General features: G+C 40.4%; 1 protein-coding gene across 7 annotated transcripts in view; it reads right to left on the bottom strand.

The window, feature by feature from the left end:
- Positions 1-6,432: 6,432 nt before the first annotated feature.
- The window catches only part of MAP3K4 (mitogen-activated protein kinase kinase kinase 4), a 127,618-nt gene continuing 109,019 nt past the window's right edge, over positions 6,433-25,031 (bottom strand). For 5 of the 7 annotated variants that reach the window (XM_050786827.1, XM_050786829.1, XM_050786828.1 and 2 more), the window contains 10 exons: positions 22,462-22,562; positions 21,651-21,731; positions 17,291-17,482; positions 16,026-16,096; positions 15,129-15,245; positions 14,074-14,233; positions 12,021-12,143; positions 10,994-11,100; positions 8,465-8,644; positions 6,433-6,960 (listed from right to left, as the gene is read on the bottom strand). In XM_050786827.1, coding sequence (XP_050642784.1) covers positions 6,940-6,960; positions 8,465-8,644; positions 10,994-11,100; positions 12,021-12,143; positions 14,074-14,233; positions 15,129-15,245; positions 16,026-16,096; positions 17,291-17,482; positions 21,651-21,731; positions 22,462-22,562 — 1,153 coding nt within the window. In that variant the 3' untranslated portion in view covers positions 6,433-6,939. Of the gene's footprint in view, positions 6,961-8,464; positions 8,645-10,993; positions 11,101-12,020; positions 12,144-14,073; positions 15,038-15,128; positions 15,246-16,025; positions 16,097-17,290; positions 17,483-21,650; positions 21,732-22,461; positions 22,563-25,031 lie in introns of those variants that run through there. The other 2 variants (XM_050786833.1, XM_050786832.1) reach the window with 2 other exon arrangements.

The raw sequence follows: 25,031 nt of genomic DNA, 5'->3' as shown, positions 1-25,031 counted from the left end.
AGAAATACAAAAGATCATTCAAGGCTACTATGAACACCTTTATGCACATAAACTAGAAAAATCTAGAGATGGATAAATTCCTGGAAATCTACAACTCTCCTAGATTAAATCAGGAGAAATAGAAACTCTGAACAGACTAATAACAAGCAGTGAGACTGAAATAGTAATAAAAAAATTGTCAATACAAAAAAAGTCCAGCTCCAGACAGATACACAGCTGAATTCTTTCAGACATTCAAAAAAGAATTGGTACCAATGCTATCGACACTATTCCAAAAGACAGAAAAAGAGGGAATCCTCCCTAAATCATTCTATGAAGCCAGTATCACCCTAATACCAAAAGCAGGAAAGGACATAACAAAAAAAAAAAAAAAACAACTAGACACCAATATATCCCTGATGAACACAGATGCAAAAATGCTTAACAAAAAACAAGCTAACTGAATTAAACATGAATCTTTATTAAAAAGATAATCCACCATGATCAAGTGGGTTTCATGCAAGAAAGCAGGGATGGTTTAACATCCACAAACCAATAAATGTGATACACCACATAAACAGAATTAAAAACAAAAACCACATGATCATCTCAATAGAAAAAGTGTTTGACAAAATGCAGCATCCCTTTATGATTAAAACTCTCAGCAAAATTGGCATAGAAGGGACATACCTTGAGGTAATAAAAGCTACCTATGACAAACCCACAGCCAACATTATACTGAAGGGAGAAAAGCTGAAGGCATTCCCCTAAGAACTGGAATAAGACAAGGATGCCCACTTTCACCACTTCTGTTCAATATAGTACTGAAGTTCTAGCCAGAGCAATCAGAAAAGAGAAAGATATAAAGGACATCCAAGTTGGTAAAGAGGAAATCAAATTCTTGCTGTTTGCTTTATGATGAAGGTATACTTAGAAAACCCCAAAGACTCCTCCAAAAAGCTCCTAGAACTGGTACATGAATTCAGCAATGTTTCCAGATACAAAATTAATGTACGCAAATCAGTAGCCCTACTATACACCAACAGCGACCAAGCTGAGAATCAAATCAAGAACTCAACCTCTTTACAATAGCTGCAAAAAACAAAAAACAAAAACAAACAAAAATACCCACTATAACCGAGGAGGTGAAAGACCTCTAAAAGGAAAAGTACAAGACACTGCTGAAAGCAATGGCAGATGGCACAAACAACTGGAAACAAATCCCCGGCTCATGGCTAGGCAGAATCAATATTGTGAAAATGACTATACTGCCAAAAGCAATTTACAAATTCAATGCAATTCACATCAAAATACCACCATCATTCTTCACAGAACTAGAAAAAAAAAATCCTAAAATTCATATGGAACCAAGAAAGAGTCTGTATAGCCAAGGTGAGACTAAGCAAAAAGAACAAATCTGGAGGCATTACATTACCTGACTTTAAAATGTAAGGCCACAGCCACCAAAACATTATGGTACTACTGGTATAAAAACAGGCATACAGACCAATGGAACAGAATAGAGAACCCAGAAATAAAGCCAAACACTTAGTTACAGTCAACTGATCTTTGACAAAGCAAACAGAAATATAAAGTGGGGAAAGGATACCCTATTCAATAAATCCTGCTGGGATAATTGGCAAGGCACATGTAGAAGAATGAGACTGAATCCTCATCTCTCACCTTATACAAAGATCAACTCAAGGTGGATCAGAGATTTAAATCTAAGACCTGAAACCATAAAAATTCTAGACAGTAACATTGGAAAAACCCTTTGAGACATCGGCTAAGACAAATAACTTTATGACTAAGAACACAAAAGCAAATACAACGAAAACAAAGGTAAACAGATGGGACTTAATCAAACTAAAAAGCTCTACACAGCAAAAGAAATAATCAATAGAGTAAAAAGACAACTCACAGAGTGGGAAAACATCTTTGCAATCTATACATCCGACAAAGGACTAATATCCAGAATCTACAAGGAACTCAAACAGATCAGCAAGAAAAAAAAAAAAAAAAAAAAAAAAATCCCATCAAAAAGTGGGCTAAGGACATGAATAGACAATTCTTAAAAGAAGATACACAAATGGCCAACAAACCTACAAAAAAATGCTCAACATCACTAATGATCAGAGAAATGCAAATCAAAATCACAATGAGATACTACCTTACTCCTGCAAGAATGGCAATAAAAAAATTAAAAAAATATAGATGTTGGTGTGGAGGTGGTGAAAAGGTAACATCTTTACACTGTTGGTGAGAATGTAAACTAGAACAACCACTATGGAAAACAGTGTGGAGATTTCTTAAAGAACTAAAAGTAGATCTACCATTGGATCCAGCAGTCCCACTCCTGGGTATCTACCCAGAGGAAAAGCAGTCATTATATGAAAAAGGTACTTGCACATGCATGCTTATAGCAGCACAATTCACAAATGCAAAAATATGGAACCAGCCCAAATGCCCATTAGTCAATGAGTGGATAAAGAAAATGTAGTGTGTATGTATGTATGTATGCATGTATGTGCATGAATACTACTCAGTCATAAAAAGGAATGAAATAACAGCATTTGCAGCAACCTGGATGGAACTGGAGTCCATTATTCTAAGTGAAGTAACTCAGGAGTGGAAAACCAAACATCGTGTGTTCTCACTCTTAAGTGGGAGCTAAGCTATGAGGACGCAAAGGCATAAGAATGATACAGTGGACTTTGGAGACTCAGGGGAAAGTGTGGGAGTGGGGTGAGGGATAAAATAGTACACACTGGGTACAGTGTACACTGCTCGGGTGATGGGTGTACCAAAATCTCAGAAATCACCACTAAAGAACTTATTCATGTGACCAAACACCACCTGCTCCCCAAAAACCTATTTAAATAATTTTTTTAAAAGCTGCACACACGCATACACGGAAATAAAGTCCAAATAGACCTGCAAGAAGCAAAAAGACTGGATTAGTAACTTAAAATATTCCCCAAAAGAGAACTCACTCATGCCTAGCTGGTTTCACTACTGAATTCTATCAAACATGTAAAGCAATTTGGTTAAAAATACACACACACACACACACACACACACACAAACACACACACAACCAATCCTTCACAATCTCTGAGAAAACAAGAGGGAAATTTCCAAACTCACTCTATAAGGCCAGCATTATCCTGAAAACGACATCAAAAGAAATAAAACTATAAGAGCAATATCCTTCATATAACATGGAAGCAAAGGTCCTCAACAAAATAACTGCAAATGAATGCAGCAACACATAAAAAGGAGTACACCCAATGATCAACTAGGACTTATCCCAGGAATATAAGATTGAGTTAACACCCCCAAATCAATTAATGTAATATACTATATTACAACACAGTAAAGTGCAAAACCATACAATCATCTCAATAAACAGCATCTGACAAAATAAAACACCCATTCATGACAAAAACTCTCTCCACAAACCAGAAATAAAAGGGAACTTCCTCCAATGGAAAAAGGGCATTAATGAAAAACCTGTAACACCATACTTAATGGTGAAAGAATGAGTAATTTCCAGCTAAGATAAAAATGTCAAAAATATGACAAGAATGTCCATTCTCATCACCACTATTCAACACTGTACTGGAAGGTCTAGCCAGTGCAATTAAGCAAGAAAAAGAAATGAAAGGTACCTAGAGTGTAAAGGAAGAAGTAAAACTGTTTTTATTCATGGAAAGCATTATTTTATTTGTAGAAAATCCTATGCAGCCTATAAAAACAATAGAACTATAAACTGAATTCAGCATAGGATGAGAGATAAACATAAAAATCAATTGTGTGTGTGTGTATGTGTGTATATATATACATCCACTCTGTGTGTGTGTGTGTGTGTATATGGGGGGGCAATGAACAATCTGGAAATGAAATTATTATTTTCACCCATAGTAGCAATAAAAAGAATACTTAGGAATAAACTTAACAAGTTCAAGAGGTATACGACAAAAATCACAAAGCAGTGCTGAAGAAATACCTAAATAAATAGAGATATATCCTGTGTTAAGATTGAAAGACTTAAAATTAAGAAAACAATACTCCTCAAGTTGTTCTACAGTTCTATGTAAGCCCAATCCAAATCACAGGTGGTTTTGTTTTGCTTTTATGTAGAAATTAACAAAGTGATCCTAAAATTCATATGGAAATGCAAATTACCCCAATAGCCAAAATGATCCTGGAAAAGAAGAACGAAATTGGAGGATGCACACTTCCCTTTTTTAAAACTAAACACAAAGTTATAGTAACCAAGACAGTATGGCATAAGATGGTGTGGCATAAGATAAACATAGAGATTAATGGAATATAATTGGAAGTGCAGAAATAAACCTTTTCATTTATGATCAACTGATTTTCAACAAGGATGCCAAAAAAATAGCCTTTTCAACAAATGATATTGGGCCAAATAAATATCCACATGCAGAAGAATGAATGTGGACCCTTATGTGATATCATACACAAAAATTAACTAAAGACAGGCCTAATGTAAGTGCTAAAACTCTAAAACTCTTAGAAAAAAACATAGATGTAAATCTTTGTGACCTTGGGTCAGGCAATGGTTTCTTAGATATGATATCGAGAGCACAAGCAACAAAGACCAAGTTGATAAACTGGACTTCAAAAAAAAATTTTTAAATAGTACTTTTTCAAAAGACATTGTTAAAACAAAATGAAAAGACAAGCCACAGACTGGGGGGGAGGGAAAAACATTTGCAAATCATATGTCCCATAAGGACCTATATCCGGAACATATCAAACAATTATTACAAACCAATAATATGATGAATAACCCAAATTTAAAATGATTTGAATAGATGTTTCACCAAAGAAGATATCCAACAAGCACATGAAAAAACGTTCACTATCATTAGGGAAATGCAAATCAAAACAGGGTACCTCTTCACATTAACTAGAATGGACATCATCAAAAAAAAAAAAAAAAAAAAAAAAAAAGCATTATGGAGAAGCTGGAACCCTCATACATTGCGAGTCAGAGGGTATAAGATGGTGCACCACTTTGGAAAACAGTTTGGAAGTTTAGGGAAATGCAAATCAAAACAGGACACTACTTTACATTAACTAGAATAGACATTATCAAAAAAAAGCACAATTGCAAGTATTGGAGAGGGTATGGAGAAGCTGGAACCCTCACACATTGCTAGTAGGGGTGTAAGATGGTGCACCACTTTGGAAAACAGGTTGGAAGTTTCTGAAAATGTTGAACATAGATTTACCATATGACTCAGCAAATCTACTCCCAAGAGAAATGAAAATATTTTTGTACGAACACTTCTATGGGAATGTTCAGAGAAGCATTATTTATAATAACCAAAAAGTGGGCACAACCCAATCAACTAGTAAATGGATAAATAAAGCGTGTGGCAGTCTGAACAGTCTCAGTAATAACAAGGAATGATGTACTGACACCTGCTACAACATGGATCAATCTCAGAAACACAGGCCAAGTGAAAGAAGACAAATACAAAATACCACATATTATAAAACTCTATTTGTATGAAATGTCCAGAATAGGAAAATCTATAGAAACAAGAAATCATTTAGTGGTTACCTAAGGCTGGGGGTGAGAATGGGGAGTGACTGCAAATGGACACGAGATTTCTTTTGGGGGTGATAGGAATGTTCTAAAATTGGGTTGTGACGATCATTGCACAACTGTACTATACTAAAAGTTACTGAATTGTACCCTTCAAATATTATGTAAAATGTAACTAAAAAAGCTATATTTTAAGAAGTCTTAAAATTCTAAGTGGTTGTATAAATCCTTTTGTAATGCCAATATTCTCTGGACGTTAACTTCTTGGCTGAAGGATCTACTCTTCTGAAGGAAGATGAATACAAAACCTGCTTGAGAAATTACTTGCCCAGGGTGAGTGGCTATGTGTAAGGAGTCAGTGATCTTCCAAAAAGATTTCAGGAAGCTTTATGGTCAATCTGTTTTAAAAATGTAATAGCAAAAAAAAAAAAAAAAAGAACACCATCAATGATGTATAATTTGGGGCTATTTTAGAAAGCTAACTGCTGAAATGTTTACTTCTGAAGAAGACGCTTTCTCATCAGCTCATTCAGCAGTATTTACACTGACCTAGCACCTATACATCTTGGTTTAAAAATAAAGTGAACTCCCAACATGTGATAACAAGGTTTAAACTTTTATCTGTTATAAATTTGCTGGTTAATATAAAATAATTAAAAAGAACCACCCTACGTCATTAGTATTGCTTCATTTATTTCTTTTGCTTTTCAGCGAGGCGATCCTAAAGGGACGCCGAACCCAGTGACCACCTTTAGCACACACGATTGTGCTCCTCCTTTTGAGGAACAGGTAAGTGAAAATGACAGACTTCTGAATCATACTGGGTTGCCTCATAAGCTGTTAACCATTAAAAGACAATATAACTGAGCTTTCCTAAAATAAACCATTTATTGAAAAAAGAACCTTTTTCTTAAATTTCAGTAATCAGCCTTTGCATTACAAACCTGCAGCTTGCCAACAACAAAAAAGGTAAAAGGTTTCACAGTCAGTGCACTCAACAAACAGGAGATTAAAAACAAGGTATAGGACGCCTGATAACACTACAACTTCTTTTGAACCTAGAAAGGTCAAAACACTACGCTGATGTCACGGTTCTCAGTCACGCGAGACACGGAGGAGACAGAGGCGATGGTCCGTGTACAGTAGTAATGGCACTTAACATGCAGCTTCTTTAACCTCGTGGCCACCAGCCCTCCAGAGAGCCTTTTGCCACATCAGACAAACAGGAGCAGCAGGAGAAGTGACGCTTGTCACCTGTGCAGTCTTCAGTCTTGGAAGGTTAAAAAGGCTTATACTGCTTCTCAGCACAGTCTTTATGTAAATATTACATACAGTAGTGATTAAGAGAATTTTCCAAGTCCATATTCTACTAGGCTTCATTCTTCATCTGTGCAAACCTGTGAGGAAGCAGGAGAGAGCTGAGCCCTTGCAGAGGCAGGTGTGTACTTGTGCATACACACAGTGTGAGCCTTACGGGGAAGGCCCCATCCAGTCACCCTGATGCTCCCAGCACTGTGCTGGGCACAGAGGGAAAGGCTTAAGAAATGTAATGAACAATGGCAAAGGTAAGTTACTGCTCTAAAGTTAAGCCTGGGAATTGACTAATGAAAGCATTTTCTAAAATGCGTATGTGCACTCTCAGGTCAATACAAATTGTTAGGCACTTTATAACTAAGACATACATTGTTATTTAATTACAAATCCCTAACATCTCCATAGCTGGTCCAGTTGCTTGCCCCTTACTCCCACTTACCAAGAAGAGCATCACCCCACTCTTCCGCCCCTTCCTTTCCTTTCCCAGGGGCTCTCCTGCAGGGGTCTTGCGAGGCTTTTTTCTCCAGGGCTCTGTTCTCATCCCCTTGTCCTCTGTGGACCCTCCCAGCAATACTTCTGTCTCCCACACCTGTGCCCTACCCCAAATCCCTCTTCAGTGCCAGCCCCAGATATCCAAATGCCCATCTGAAATCTCCAAGCAGACGTTCCAAACGTACCCCAAGCTTCATCCACCAAAGAGGACCCACCACCTCTGGACCCACCCCTCACCCAACTGCTTCTTTCTCTACTCTGGCAAATGGACACAAACCAGAAACCTGGGAGCCACCCTAGACTCCTCCCCTCACTCACCTTTCACATCCAATCAGGGGTCAGTCACGGCACTCTAACTCTTAAATGCCACTGATCACTCACCTGGAACGCCCTCTCCCAACCCCTTGGCTGTATCAGAACCTTCTCAATTCCTCTGCCTCTAGCGTGATCTTTCTAAAACACTATGTCATCATTTATGTTTATAATAAAATGGAAACTCCTTCATGTTGCTCCTGGTTACTATTCCAGCCTTATCTTCCTGCCCTTTTCCACATCCTGTGTTCACCAGGATCTACCTACACAGGGCTCTGTGACCATCCCACTCCTCTGAAGGGTGAGCGTTCCCAAGCTTCTTTACTTTGTCTTCAATGCCCGCTCCCCCACTTCTGACCTCTAGTACCTCAGTCTAGAGAAAAAAGAACTGAGATTGGCTGACTTAATTAAATTCCTCTTCTGAGTAACCTTACCTCGCATTATCACAGCTCTTAGGGTAATGATAGTCATTACTGTCTTGACCCTCCAAGTAGACTACACACTCTCGAGTGGAAACTCTTTCATCCCGTCCCATTTAAATTTCCATCTTACTGTCTCTAGTGTATCTCAAATGCACCATCAAAAGAGATCAAGTAGAAGAACCTCAATGAACATTTTCCAAATGAAAAAACACATACAAAAATCCCTGGCATAATAATACATTTAGTTCCTTTCCACTTCAGATATAGCTACTTTAAAGTTTCAAACCTTCATTAACGTCTGGATGCAAAACAGAACTTAAACACTTCAACATGAAAAAGACTATCCAGTCATCTGCCAAACCTTGACAAACGAATGGTCGAGGAGCTGGCTGGCGGTCCATCTCATCTTTGGGTCACTCTCAAGGCAGTGAGAAAGGAAGTCCTTGCCTTCAGGGCTTAATCTTTCAGGGATTGGTGGCTTATGTCCCATCCCCACTTTATACATAATTTGAAAGTTGTGCTCATACTCATGCCAAGGCCTCTAAAAAAGATGTTTTAAAAAAATCAGATTTTAATATTATATAGCCACAAACAATGCAAATGTTCAGTCTCTTTTTAAGCATCTCATAATTAATATATGTATTAGGGGACAGCAAATTTTTACTAAAAGGGCCGAACAATTTTTCAGGTTGACAGGCCATATGATCTCTATCACAACTATTCAGTTATGTCACGGCAGCATGGTAGCAGCTATGGACAACATGTAAATGGTATAACTGTTGCAACAAAACTTTATTTATAAAACAGGTGGCCAGCATAGTTTGCCTACTCCATTTGGGGTGCACAATTTAGTCCAACATTATCTAGAAACCATCATCATGCAACTAAAAAATGTAATATATAAAATGATATAAAAAAGTCTACAAAACCCAATTCTCTTAGAGGGATGGTTAATATGCTACCTTATTGAAAAATAAAAATTCCATTAGTGCAAAGCTTATTTCATTATGATCCTATGAAAAATGAGATTCATAGGGGAAGGAACTAAGTGTGTATGGAATTCTAATTTCTAAACTATTGTTTCGTTATTGCCAATATGTATTCTTCAATATGAGAACCTGTTCTTTCATGTGTGGCTTTACTGGAATAATACAGATATCACAACCACCACCTTTCTATTTTAATGCTAATAGAAATAATGTTAGCTAATATTTATTGAGCACTTACATGTGATCTCTTTCAGCAGCTGCAAGGCATAGCCACATTATAATTAACTGAGTTCCTGCTAGTAACTTAACACTAACTTTTCACTTAGGAACAAAGGTCTCTAACTTTTTTGCTATAACAGTGTATGTGTACAGTAAGCTACACATAGTGCAGTAACGTGCATCTTTATACGTTTGTGTAATTGCTCATTAATGTTATCATCACAAGAGACATTTTCAGAAGCAGAAAGCTTCTTGGTTTAAGTGCTGTGCACATTTAAAATTTTGATAGAGATTGGAAACATCTCCAGAGCAGCCCCACCACATGGACTTTCTGTCTAAAACATGTCTGTTTCTTTACATACTCTCTTAAAGTGAGAATTCTCAATCTTTAAAAATGTCACTCAGCACTTTGGGAGGCTGAGGCGGGTGGATTATGAGGTCAGGAGTTTGAGACCAGCCTGGCCAACACAATGAAACCCTGTCTCTACCAAAGTACAAAACTTAGCCAGGCGTGGTGGCACATGCCTGTAATCCCAGCTACTTGGGAGGGTGAGGCAGGAGAATCGCTTGAACCCGGAGGTGGAGGTTGCAGTGAGCCGAGATCACGTCACTGCACTCCAGCCTGGGCAACACAGCGAGACTCCATCTCAAAAAGAAAAAAAAAAAAGTCACTCATATGCTAAGTAAAAAGATTTCACTTTTAAATGTATAATTCTGGTTAATGAGGTTGTCATCTTTTCATGCTTTCTTTTGTTAATAATCATTTTAGAGCAGTTTTGGGTTTATAGAAAAATTAACTGGAAGGTACAGAGAGTTCCCATATCCCTCTCTGTCCCACAGTTTACTCTACTATGTATATCTCGTGTTAGTGTGCTCCATTTTTTAGAACTGATGAACCAATGTGAATGCACTATTGTTAACTGAAGTCCACAGTTTACGTCAGGGTTCACTCTGTCGCACATTCTACGGGTTTGGACATTCACATACTGACATGTATCTATCATCACTGTATCCTACAGAGTAGGTAAAAATTCCGTCCTGTTCGTCTCTCTGTTCCCCCAGTCCCTGGCAACCACTCATCTTTTTACTGTCCCTGTGGTTTTGCCTCTTCCCAAATGTCATTAGATGGAATCGCTCAGAGTGCAGGCCTTTCAGACTGGCATCTTCTGTCACTTAGCCACATGCATTTACGGTTCCTCCAGGTCTTTTTGTGGCTCGATAGCATGTTTCTTTTTATCGCTCAGTAATATTCCTTTGTATGAATATAACACAGTTGATTCATTTACCTATTGAAGAACATGCTGGTTGCTTCCAAGTTTTGGTAATTATGAATAACGCTGCCGTAAACATTCATGTGCAGGTTTTTGTGTGGACATGTTTCCAACTTATTAATGTTGCTTTTTGTAACTGCTTGCTTCCCTGTATTTTAATGAGAGGTTTATGCTTCTTAAATTCACTCCTAAGAGTTCTCTGTGGCATATAGCTTACAAATATTTGTTTCCTGGTTTGTCATTTGTCTTAATCTTATTGTTTCTTTCGATGGATAAGATTTTTGTCTCTAATAATGTTCACTATTTAGTGTCTACACTGTTTGTAATGAATAATCAATCCATTAACTACTGTTCTGTCAATGCACAGTGCCCTTCCGAAGTTCCTCCGCCAGGTGTGGGGGCTCCACTTACCTTGCCAGTCACCATCTCTATGACAACACACCCCAGACTCCAGATGTCGGCCGCACGCCCATGGCCTTCTCCTTTGGCGCGAGTGATGACTTCAGGTGCCATGTATGCTTTAAAAGTCACAGATATGTTGAGAGTAATGGGTTATAAACATATCACCATGTATTAATAGAGCCAAGCAATAAATTAATATTGTACAATATTATTTTTCTGCATTAAGCAATAGGAAACATCAAAAACTTAGTTCAAATCAATCTGCTGAACGAACTTTTTAAAGGGACAAATTCTCTTTTAAAAGACAATGTTGGCCGGGCGCGGTGGCTCAAGCCTGTAATTCCAGCACTTTGGGAGGCCGAGATGGGCGGATCACGAGGTCAGGAGATCGAGAGACGATCCCGGCTAACACGGTGAAACCCCGTCTCTACTAAAAAATACAAAAAAATAGCCGGGCGAGGTGGCGGGCGCCTGTAGTCCCAGCTACTCGGGAGGCTGAGGCAGGAGAATGGCGTAAACCCGGGAGGCGGAGCTTGCAGTGAGCTGAGATCCGGCCACTGCACTCCAGCCTGGGTGACAGAGCAAGACTCCGTCTCAAAAAAAAAAAAAAAAAAAAAAAAAAAAACAATGTTTGAATATACACATTTTCAAATTAATTGTATGCACAATGAAAATGGAAAATTTAACCTGCAAAAGAGGAGGCAAAATTTCCTGGTACTAAGTGATCAAAACGAACCATCACCATTGAACCACAGTGTTGTTCAGACTACAACGGCTTTAAGAAAGACAATGCAAGCAACAAAAGAGTTTTTCTGGTGAGAAAAAGAGGCTTTCCTCTCTCCTGTAACCTAAAATGAGTCATTTAATTTCCCAATCTTGGGTGAGAGCCCAAGTGTGTGAGGAAGCAGCCCTTCTCACGATGAACACCTTCACCTGCTCTTCCATCTCTACTGACAAAGAAAGGTGAAGGGAGCATGCAGGTCCCAAGCATGCTGCGTGAAGTCAGAGTGCAAAGAACAACCAAGCTGGTCCCTACCTGCTGTCCCCAGGGTGCTGTTCACTTCACCAGGCATGGTCTGGGCATTGTTTTTGAGCTTTACTGAGCATCCAAAATCTCCCAGTTTGATTAATCCAGATGAGGTAAGGAAGATATTGGCACCTAAAAAGAAACAAGCAGTTGTTACGCAGCCTCTGAAACACAATGTGGGCAAGGTTACATGGTAATCTAAACTACCAGGAAGTTCATTCACAAGCTGAACAACAGAAAGGCTTATGAAACTTGACTTACAAAATGTAATCACAGAAAGATTTGTAAGCCTTATTCACTCACAAATGTTAATACAAAACAACAAAATTTTAACAGCAGCGCAGGTAGCCTTGACCAATAAATTCTGAACTGAAATACATGCATAAATTCTAACATTAATAACCCACAGAGATACTTAAAAAGAAATCGCATACAAAACACAAATGCTTGTGGTGGCAGTCTGAAGAATTAGAGATGTGTACAATCAGCAGCGTCTGAAACAGGAAGCGACATATAGATGAGAGCTGCACACATACTGCAGTTCTTCAGATTCCCAGCTGAGGCCCTTGGATTTGTTCGTGACTGAAAACTGTTCCGCAAGTTTCAAATATTCCTACAAGCAATATATATGCTTAACTTGTAGTCTAGTTAGAATCTGGGGATACTGTTCATCTCTCAGGAGAGCTTGGCTTTTTGCTCTAGGCTATAAGACATTACTGCTCCAACTAAGTCATGCTATCTCTGGCATCGTGTCCTGTGGTACCGCCTTTGAAAAGCAACAACACAGAGCCAATGGAGTAGACAAGCAGCCATCTGATGAGCTGAGGTCAACAGCGAATACTCATAAATCCGTGCTCCTAGAGCTGATGCTCCCCACAACTGACTACAAGGGCAGCTTGATCTTCTCGAACGATTCTACATCTGTACCTTCTTAGTCATGCTGAACTAGAAAGCATTCGATAAGGATATCAGTGAGCTGACTTGGTTCAGATTCTAAGGGAGTCTCTTCCTGCCACGGAATAAAACATGAAGACACCATTTTGTAACAGTGAACAGACTGAGGGTGGTGTCTATGGCAGAATGACTAGAAATGGGCAATGCTACAGCCTGATAAAGAGCCAATTAAGCCAACACCAGAATGACCCGAGACACCAAAGCAAGGTAGTGGACAGGCAGGCCGCCAGCAAGACTGGCATAGGCTGGGTGATTCAGGGTGAGCCACATTACAGAGCACGAACAATTCTTACACCTAGACCAAAGCAGACTGGTGTCATCCAAAACAGCCCCCTACACTGGGTCTCGTCCCTGGTCAGAAGTCAGGTCGGTTCCTGAGTGAATGTGTTTAGGTTAGCCTCAGACTACAGGACAGAATGAAACTCTTCAGCCTAGGGCCAATTAGGCACAAAAATACTTCCCCATTTTAATTATCCTTAAGACTTGCAAACACAAAGGGGAGGGGCATGGCGTGGTTAAGGCAAATGCCACGGTGACCATTCTGAGACAGAAGCACAGCTATTCCCTCCCGCCCCCCCCCCCCCCCCGCCGTGCTATGAGAAAAGCCCTTTTAATCCATCAGCGTGGCCCAATTAATCTTCAGCAGAACTCGATTTCAACGTTTGTGTAAACCCCATTCTTGTCTCAAAAACGTAGCCTCAAATTTGTATGTGCATTTCTGATCTGATTTACTGTCGGTTTACATATTCATGATTTTCATATATAAATAGAAAAGAATCCTGATACGAGAGGAAAAAAGGTTGCTTTGATCACGAATGTCTGGTAACTACATGGGCTATGCCAAATCGGCCTATAAAAATAGCAAACTTCATTTGGGAAAACAGATTTCTCTAAAAGCAGTGTTGAACAGACAGAGTGGACTCCTGGGTAGAGACATGGGTTCTACCTTGCTTCTGAAAACAGGATCCTTATGGAGGCATATTTCAATGAAAGGTATTTCCATCTAGAGAAATCATATGTGGCAATGGGATGCGTGTCTTCAGAGCCCCTCCCACGTGCTGGGTACCAGTGGCTCTAACCCACAGCAGCCAGGCGGGTGTAGGATTACCTTTAATGTCACGGTGGACTATGCCATGCTCATGGAGGACATTGATCGCAATGGTGATCTGCTTTGAATACAGCCTAATCACATGTTCCTGAAGTCCCAGCCTTGACACCTCTTCTAATGTCCCCTCATCGCAGTACTCCATGAAGATGTACATTTCTTCCTGCAGGAGGAATAAAGGGCAGCTCTGTGTTTACGGTTTTCCTTACATGTACGCTAGTGAGAAATCTGGAAAACTTCCTAGGCCACACCCCAAAGGAATGTTCTTTCTAACGGTATACTACACTTGCCATCCTGAGTACTGAATGTGTCTCACAACAGTCGTTTCCAAGTCCTCTACAGAGGTGTCTGCCTGCCTCCTCTGTCTGGAATTATACAGCTCTTGGGGATAAGAACATCTCCAAATCGCAGGGGATCAATTTCTATTATCCTCTGAAATTAAGTCTGCTATATAATCTCAGACAGGGACCAACAGGGCTGTCCCTACAAATACATTATTAAGTACTGAAACACATCCTTTTTAAACATAATTTGTAAAAACATAAAAAATGATCCATTTTCAACTTCCCCTGGAAGCTCATGCTCTACACCACGATGCTCCAAGTTATCCTCTTTCCCTCGACGTGTTTATTTCTAAACACAAGGGGGAAACTTAATTTGAGGTTTGAATTTTCTCTCATTTCACAATGGCTCCCTAAATACATACAAGAGAAAAACCAGTATTACTTAACAGTGTACTCAACAGTGGTTCAGCAAAAAAATGGAAAAAAAGTCACAAGAAGTGGTGTAAGGGGCGTTTTAGAAGAATCTTCTGACTGGCAGGATGGGTTTCAGTGCTTTATGATGTCGGGTTAATGACTACAGTCTACAACTTACATTTTAGGAAGAACTCCTCTAGTTTCAGAGAGAAGGCAGAAATGATGTAACTCATGGAGATTTCCTGAGAATTAGGCAAAGTTACTGTGCTCTGAAATGAGAAGACCTGTGATGTAGAACAGGACTCCATTCTGTGCCCTCACTGATTCCTCACACAAAGAGTGTCATTAGGGTCGGCTTACTCTATGAAGCTCCACACCAAAATACCGAACCAGATTGGGGTGTTTGATGCCTTCGAATATTTTCAATTCATCTGCAGTTTCCTTGATAGTCTTATGGTCATTAGGTTGAAATCGAATCTGTAAAGTGAGGTGATGAATACGTTAATTGGCCGGATTTAATCACTCTACATTATACACATACATTGAAACATCATTTTATACCCCATAAATATATATATAATCATGATCTGTCAATTAAAAATAACAAAAAATTAAGAAAAAAGGAAGTTTATAGCCAAGCTGGAGTGAAGTCACAGAAGTGCAGCCAGGTCCCGGGCACAAAGGAGGAAGAGGCTCTGCTCCGGGAGAGAGTGGAGTGAGGAGCGTCGTGTGGAGGAGGAAGCAGCTCCACAGCAAGCTCAAGACGCTGGAGCCTCCCTTCCCCGCCCCTCCTCTCCTTCCATGTCAAACCGGATGTCTCCACAGACAGCAGTGAGTCCTGTTTCCACTTCAGGTTCCCTGGCCATTTCCCCATCCTACCTCCAGCTGTTTCAATGCCAGTTGTTTCTGAAGCTTATCACAACTGTTATCTTCTCCCCCAAAGTGCCCCCGTAAGACACTCCTGTTAATCATCTCCTCTAAGCCTTCATCAGACTTAGCTCTGCCACCCTCGTAGGCACTGCTCACACCTGTGCTGTTAGAACTGTTTGTGACTTATTACCCTCTCTGGAATCGTAAGCCCCTTCACTGTCTGTGTGTGTTATCTCAGTGCATCTGCCTGGTTGGTCCTGACTGCCGCAGTGCTGGTGCTGAAGACAGCTCTATGCACAGAGAACTGAATCACCACCAGCGTCTTTACGGAATTTCTATCACCCAGAGCCGCCAGGCCCAACGGCCCCAGGGAGCCAGGTGACTCACCTCCTTCATGGCCATCAGCTCCCCGGTGTCGACGCTGATGCAGGTGTACACCTTCCCGTACTGGCCTTCCCCTGCAAATAACGCAAACAAGCTGCACTTCCAGCCACTGCAGCGGGCTGTTTTACATTCCTTAAACTTGCAATAATACTGTCCAATTATTTTGGACGTATATTTATATATTTATAATTAGGTTTACTGCAGTTTACTATTGCAAGATCCAAAATTTTTCTAAATGTTCCCTGATAACTAAAGTTTTAGGCAATCTCTTTAATATGTCTTACCTATAAGTATCTTTAAATAGAGCAGAACCAACTTTGGTAAATCCCAGGAGAAGCATCAAAATGACCAATAAAAGCAGCCTTGGTGTACACTTCTGAGCCCTCACACCCCTCAAGGAGATCTTGGCTGGGGCTCAGAGCAGAAGAAAATAGCCAGGACTAAGCCTGGCCATTGTCTACCTCACTGGCACATGTCCAGGAGTGTGTGGGAGCAGACATTCCCCTAACATACCTTCTGGGACATTAAAGCAAGAGGATATGTGCCTGAACAAGACTGATAACAGTAATTAATCCAATTTATAAAGTACTTGATTGTTTTCAGTGGGTTTTGCCCTCCTTGATAGCTCCAAGGAAACATCAGGTTTCCTCAGGCTGACAAAGGCCCATATTATTAATACAACTGTGTTCGCCCCCTTCAGACCTAGATGTGTGACAGATAAATACATTTAAGTGGGGAAAGGATCTGAAACACAACAAGACTTCTTCCCTCACATAATTTACCACTAGTTATTTTACAAGAAGCAATTCCACCTGGAAATTAATTAATTAATGAGGCAATGTTTTAGAAAAGAAGACTGTCTTGTCCTCATTTGTATCCAGTCTCTCTTCAAATCATGTCGTGTGTGTGTGTGTGTGTGTGTGTGTGTGTGTGTGTGTGTGTGTGTGTGTGTGTGTGTGTACAGAGAGAGAGAGAGACTAGAACAAATGGGTCAATTTTTGGTGCCTCTCCACTGGCACCTTCCAGGGTTATTAAGCAAAACGATCCAACGTAATAAACCACTTAGAAATCTCTTTTGTATTGCTCTTAGAATACATTTTACAAATTAAACAAACAAAATCCAGACCACTCTGCAAAAAGGTAACAATGTATATTTATTGTATCTACAAGAAAAAAGGGCCAGCTCTATAGGATTTAACCTAAAGAAGTGTAACTATTGCTACTTCTAACAGGGACTATCTTGACATCACGTTCCTTAATTTCCTTACCGATTTTGTTTCCTCTTTGCCACTTGAAGGTCACCTTCCTCAAGCCAACATGCATGACGTTATCATAGGACTTAGGCGTATCACAAACTTGACCAATGATATTCTTTCTCCTCATTTCTCGGTACCTCTTTTCTTCGAACAATCGGACTGACTTCTGGATAGCTTCTATGGGTCCTAGTTTAGAAGCAGTATCTGCAGAGAGAACCAAAACCTCATTAGTCCCAATCACTGTTATCAAGTCAGTTTCCAAAAGAGAAACCAGTAACGACAGAGCAATATATATTAGCACTCCATTACAGCAAAGCTTATTATCTACTCAGATACACAGGTGAATTAAAGTTCTTCAAACGCTACTAATTCCAGCATATGCCACCCCTTATACAGTACACAGATAAAATATAAGCTAGTCAAACAAAAACGATTTCCTTTCCCAAGAACGTTGGCTAAAATCTTGCAGTAATATAAATGCCTCTAGTTTCTCCTCTCTCCATTCCACGCTCTTGTTTGCCATATTATTAAAACATAAGATGTGATCATGTTACTGTCCTACATAAATTTAATTCACTGGAGCAGTGACTCATGCTTGTAATCCCAGCACTTTGGGAGGCGAGGTGGTCAGACTGCTTGAGCCTAGGAGTTCAAGACCAGCCTGGGAAAAATGGCAAAACCCCATTGTCAGGCCTCTGAGCCCAAGCCAAGTCATCCCATCCCCTGTGACTTGCACATATATGCCCAGATGGCCTGAAGTAACTGAAGAATCACAAAAGAGGTAAAAATGCCCTGCCCCTGCCTTAACTGATGACATTCCACCACAAAAGAAGGGAAAATGGCCAGTCCTTGCCTTAAGTGATGACATTACCTTGTGAAAGTCCTTTTCCTGGCTCATCCTGGCTCAAAAAGTTCCCCCACTGAGCACCTTGCGACCCCCACTCCTGCTCGCCAAAGAACAAATCCCCTTTGACTGTAATTTTCCTTTACGTACCCAAATCCTATAAAATGGCCCCACCCTTATCTCCCTTCGCTGGCTCTCTCTCTGGACTCAGCCCGCCTGCACCCAAGTGATTAAAAAGCTCTATTGCTCAGATAAAGCCTGTTTGGTGATCTCTTCACATCGATGCGCATGACACCCATCTCTACAAAAACATACAAAAGTTAGCCAGGTATGGTGGTGCGTGCCTGTAGTCCCAGTTACTCGGGAGGCTGAGGTGGGAGGATCCCTTGTGCCCAGGAGGTAGAGGTCACAGTGAGCCAAGATTGTGCCACTGCACTCCAGCATGGGTGACAGAGTAAGACCAAGTCTCAAAAACAAAAAACAAAAAAACACTTAATTCATGGTTCTCCACTACCTACTAACCAAATATGCAAACTTTACCTGCAGAATTTGGACCCAGTTTGTCTTTTCTATGTTTTCAAACTAGCCAAAATGACTCTTACAGAACACAGCAAACTACTTTTCGCTTCCCTTACTTTTACACCTTTTCCTCTGCCTAAAATATCTTCTTCATACCTGAGTATCTGTTGAGTGAATCTTACTCACACAGTGCAGCTGAAATGCCATGCCTCTTCTAGGAAGCCATCTCTGATGAGAAGGATTTTCCCTTCTCTGGGAAGAGTACAGAAAAAGGGCTCTAGAATCAAAATTCCTGGGATAAAATCCTGGCCTCGCCATTTTCTAGGTGTTTGACAATAGGCAAGGCAATTAACTTCTTCACACATTAAAAACCAATCTGTAAAATAAAGGTAAAAAGTCCAATCTCACAGACCTACTGTGAGGATTTCATGAAATAATACCTGTAAAGCATTTAGCCCAGTGGCTGGAACACAGTAAAACTCAATTAATATTAGCTATGGTCATTATTCCTCATTTTCCCATCAGGCAATGTATCTCTATTTCTCCAACTTGTTTTATCAACTTGTCATGATAAAAAGAAAAAAAGAAATACTTTTTACACATTTAACAGTTCTGTGAGCTATTACCCTTACTACATGTGATTCTGATTTCATCCTGTTCTTTTTTAAAAAATGCTGATCACTCCTACTAAAATTTTACAACCCACTAATGGTTCACAACCCACAACTTGAAAACCACGGTTTGTCCTGTTCTCTATGACAGCATTTTTCATACCATATCCTAATTAGCTACCCAAGAGCCTAAGTTTTCTGGCTCAGATGAAGAGATCCTTGAAGGCTGGGATGACTATAAGGTTAATCTGAAAAGAGAAATTCTGAAAGACTTATAATGGTCCATTTATAATTTATTACAATCACTTCTTTAAAATATGGATCCAAATTTGTTTCCTTTGCCTCAATATACAACACAGCAAATCTACCCAGCAATGGGCAAGACTTTAACAGCAGTGAGGCCATGGGCTCCACAGTCAAGTATTTCTGAGAAATGCTAAAAAAAAATTTATCAAGATTCCTTGTTTGTTTGGTTTTTTGAGATGGAGTCTCCCTCTGTCACCAGGCTGGAGTGCAGTGGCATGATCTTGGCTCACTGCAACCTCCACCTCCCAGGTTCAAGAGATTCTCCTGCCTCAGCCTCCCGAGTAGCTGGGACTACAGGCGCCCGCCACCCTGCCCAGCTAATTTTTGTATTTTTAATAGAGACAGGGTTTCACCATGTTGGCCAGGATAGTCTCGACCTCTTGACCTCGTGATTCACCCACTTCAGCCTCCCAAAGTGCTGGGATTACAGGCGTGAGCCACTGTGCCTGGCCTTTTTTTTTTTTTTGAGATGGAGTTTCGCTCTTGCTGCAGTGGTGCGATGGTGCCATGGTGCGATGGTGCGATCTCGGCTCACTGCAACCTCTGCCTCCCGGGCTCAAGCAATTTTCCTGCCTTGGCCTCCCGAGTAGCTGGGATTACCAGCATGCGCCATCACGCCTGGTTAATTTTGTATTCTTAGTAGAGATGGGGTTTCTCCATGTTGGTCAGGCTGGTCTCGAACTCCTGACCTCAGGTGATCCTCCTGCTTCGGCCTCCCAAAGTGCTGGGATTACAGGCGTGAATCACCGCGCCCAGCCATTTGTCTTTAATATGTCAATGTGAACTTAACTCTCACAAGAGAAACAAAATTCCAAGTGGTTCCCAAGTTTACTTGACCACAAAGTACTTGATTTGAAAAACATGGCAAAGACCTGGTATCCTTGGGAACTGCTGATTACATGTGAGCCACTGAAGAGACTGTCTTCCTGTCACCAGGCTCAAGCTAGGAAAACTCCGCAACTTGAACCCTCGACACACACCTACTCTGTCAGCAGGCTTGTCGGTTGTTTCTTGCTGCCATTACCTCTTTTAAATCCCACGTTAGTCCAAAATCATATTATTTATAAGGAATTTCTGCAACGGCATTCTAACGAATCTGCCCACCTTCTCCTCAATTCTGGCTAGCTGACTATACTATCTCAGCGTCTTACTCATCCCCAGCCTCCCACATCCCAAACACACCAGCTGCTCAAGAGCCTCTGGGGCTGCCCACCACCTCTGGGCAAAGCCTTCATTACTTAGCTGGTCACTGACAGCTGTCCATGATCTGATCTCCCTTCACCCTCCGGTTTCTCCTGCATTGGCATCTGCGGCCCAGTGGCTCTCCTCTGCAGTCACGAGGCCTACACTTCCTTCTATTCCTTTCCTCCTGGCTTGCTGCACACCTGTCTTCCCTTCAAAGGGCCAGCCCAGTCTCCTCCCTCCACAAAATCCTTCCAGACACCTCTGGGCTTTGGAAGACAAATACTCTTCTGGTCAGTCACACACAGGTCAAAGGGAAGCTGCCGTGGAGTGCACTGGACTCGAGAGAAGTGCCTTCTGGTCCTCACTCTGTCATTGACTACCTTGGCCAAATTATTGGGCTGCTAAGAAACTATCATTTATAAAAAGAGAACAACATCTATTTTGCCTGTTGCTCAATATTGTTGTGCAAAAAAAGACATGAAAGCATTTTATAGATCATTAAATACCAGATCAGTGATTTTTCTATTTGTTCTTTTGATTAATATTAATCACCTGCTTTGTTTGATAAGTTCTTTGCCTCAATGTCTAATTTATGAATGGCTATTTCACAAATGTTTATTATATTTCTACCATGGACAAAAAGTTATGCTAAGTTGCTTTAACAATATAAAGATGAGTAAAACATATTAGAGACCCAAAGGAGCGTGCAGTTTGTTACAAGAAATAGGAAATGTACACAAACGCAGCACATGATAGAAAGTGATGTCAGAGGTGTGAGATCACAAAATAGTAATGGAGGAGGTCTAATAATTCAGAAGCTAAATCAAGTTCTACCTGAAACTGCTCCCCTTATGTGTAACCATTTTTTTTTGTTTGTTTGTTTGTTTAACTTCAACACTCCTCTCACCTTTACTCTGGCTGATTAGTGTCCGAAGTTCCCAACTTCTTCTGGTGGACCCACTTGAATCTCCTCTTGGATATGCTGGTTCTGCAGGAAGTTATTTTTATACAAATTAAGATGTATGAAATAAATACGCTTATTTGAGAACAACTGAAAGGAAGGGTAATGGTTAAAAGCAACCTGTCCTTTCTGTTTATTGATCTTTAGTGTGTTTGATGTGGGTGTGAGAAACTATCTTTGCAATCAATTCTAAAAATTGCGCCAACTAAGAACTTAATGGGGTTACAGGATTTTAACTACACTCATCTTTTCACTAGTAACAGTCAACAGAATACTGTGTAAAAAGTGGACTCCTTGGGGACCTCGTTTAAGATGTCAGCTTCAGGAGCCCCAGCCCTGCTCCAATGGAAGCAGCAATGGGGTTCCTGAGCAAAGGTTTCTGAGGGCTGCATTATAAATGAAATTTCTACATATGATCAACCAACACAGCGTCACTTCTGTATTTTTTAAATGAATAAAAGTATTCAACAGTTAAAATATCTAGAATAGTATTTTTAAAGCAACAAAAGTAGACCTATAAAATGCTAACAGAGCTAAAAAGGCTTCTGTATTAAAAGGCCAATGTGCTCAGCAGTAAGTCTTCTCAGAAAGCTCTGCTGCTTCCTACCCTTCATTCCTTTAGAAAGGACCAAAAAAAGGAATCTTCAAGGGATTCTCATAAAGGCATTAACGACAGAAACTGGTGAACTGGGACAAATGATTAGGCTGGTTGTAATTAGGTTGGTTGTGAATGCAGCCACCACCTTAAAACACTCACCGTCTCGTTCCTCCGTGGGGCTTGAGTGACGACTCAGGGACCTAAACTGCAATTCAGCAGCTATGGAAGCCAATCGATCATTTTCAGGGACGCTGGAACCCCTGTTTTAATATTTTTAACAATTGAGCCATCAATTCAATAGAACTTAAAATGAAAGATCTGTGAGATTTTTCTAGAGGAACTAATTCTCAACTGGGGGCAACTCTGCCTGCCAGGAACAATTCTGTCTCCAGCAATGTCTTAGACACTTCTGGGAAGGTGCTACTGGCATCTAGTGGGCAGCGGAAAACGCACAGGACAGACCCACCAGAATTTTCACCATAAGCGAACAGCGCTGCTGTGGAGACCCTCCTTTGGAGTCTGTTAGAGCTCTAGAGTCTGGAAGGAGGGCTCTATTTTCATCTCTCCATAGCCAACACCCGAGCCTGAGAACACCTGCCTGCATAAAACCTTGTCTTACATTAACAACAGAAATAAAAACACGACACTACTGAAGTGTTACTGACGTGTGAAAAGCTCCATAACTCAAGCCCAGGGTGAATAAAACCGTATTAACCAAATCTTGCTGATCTTTAAGGTTACCATCAAATTATATTTATGTCTTAATTACGTTTAAAGTACTAAAATCATTCCATGGTCCAAAAGATTCCAAGTCTCTTAATAAGAAAATGGAAGGGAATACCTAAAGGTTTCTCAAGCAGTAGCCAAGCAAAAGTGCAAAAGAGCAGGAAGCTTAATATATTAAAGAACAAAGTTAATGAGGTGCTTTTCCAGAATAAAGTGAAATGTTCAGCAACCAGAATGAACCCATAAAGAGTAAAAACTAAAACTAAATAGGGAATGTGTTAAAATTGTAATTTGAATAATCAAAGAACCTCAAATAAATTTGGCATTAGTTTATTAAAGTCATTTAGTGTATATTTTTAAGTGAACGACAGAATGAAGTATGGTAGCATTTATGCTCTTATTATACACTGATAGGTTGAAGGCAACATGATGTATTGCACAGACATTTACAAATTATAAAATACGCATTTTTCTGGTATTTCCCTAAGCCCTCAAATCTAGTATAGTACTTGTTAAGTCTGAAGTGACGGGGACACTTCTACTACCATACAGTTCATCAAAAATTCAGCACTATCTGATGGGAAAACCACTGGTATTGAAGTGAGGAAGCCTATTCCACTCCTAAGCAGCACTAAAGACCACTGGTGAGACCAAGAAGTCACTAACACCTCTAATTTTCCTGATTTCCCACAGGTGAGACTGGCCAATTCCATGTCCTTAAGAGATTTTTGCATGGGTAAAAGGCAAGAACATATACTCATGAAGTGGCATATTGGGGAATGTTGAACAACTAGTTCTGGAGGGGGATGTGAGGGATGGGGAGGTGGGTTGTAGAGTTTGCCAATTTCTGTGGTATAACAACTTGCAAAATTTCTCAAACATTTGCCATCAGCTCTTGAGAGCCAGCAGGAGCAAGCCTCAGCAACAGCACCACTGCAAAGTGTTCGTACAAACAATGGTAAGGTAAGCCCAGAAGAGGTATTTCCTAGGTCAAGTAAAATTAATTGAAAATAGTTATCGAAACCTCTAGGGTCAAGCGAAGTTGAACTTTGATTGATGTATCTGTAAGACAGGTGAGGGCTACACCCCATGGCTGTGGCAGGGATGCACACACTGGTTCATTCTGCCTCCCCGTGGCACATTCACAAACCCACAGCTGTGCTGAGAAACAAGACCTCGGGTCTGTGAAGTTTGCCTCGGGAGCAGTGAGCCGAATCCACCAGTGACTCATGGGCCCACGAACCAGGCTCACTGTGAAGGCACTGAGGCTTACGCAGGGCTTGAATGCAGCAGGCAGTCTGAGGACCACCCACACCTCCTCATGTGGCTGTGCTCTTCTCTACCTCCTGTCTCACACACACACACACACAGGGTCATAAAGTAAAGTGAACGGGAATCTTGTGTAAAAAAATGTCCTTCAAGATAGCACACTATGATACCATTAAAATTTCTAAACATCAAAGATTGTCTAAGTATGTACAAACTTAAGATGAATACTTATGAAATGCTACTGATAAGTATTAAGATGAAATGCTGAAAAACTGCTTATGCAAAGACTAAACTCCATGAAAAGGCCAACTGTAGTATTTAACTCTTATACTAAAATACACGTAATGTGCCACACTACCAACTTACAAATGCCTTAAAACACAGCGCATCAACCTTTAAAAAGAGGGAGGTCACTCCCCATTGTCCAGTTCGGGAGCAGTTTCATGTGAACGTGGACACAGCAGGTGTGGGAGGCAGGAGCCACAGGTGGCCAACGCCCTCCTCAATTATGACTGTGTTTTAGACCAAAGCACTTCAGTCTGTACTGCATGAATAAAGAAGACAGTTTTGGCAGCCCTCACAGGGATACAAAAGCATATATGAAGATATTAGCCATGAAAAGCTCTAAACATAAAAATTAGGAAGCTAAATGGGAATTTGTTCAATTTGTTAATTTTTTTAGTTGACTGCTTAAGCAGTAAAATACTTTGACATTTTTTTAGGTTATAGACATG

This window comes from Macaca thibetana, chromosome 4 (assembly GCF_024542745.1).
Source record: "Macaca thibetana thibetana isolate TM-01 chromosome 4, ASM2454274v1, whole genome shotgun sequence".
Lineage (NCBI taxonomy): Eukaryota > Metazoa > Chordata > Mammalia > Primates > Cercopithecidae > Macaca > Macaca thibetana.
This window is presented reverse-complemented; position numbering and strand designations above follow the sequence as displayed.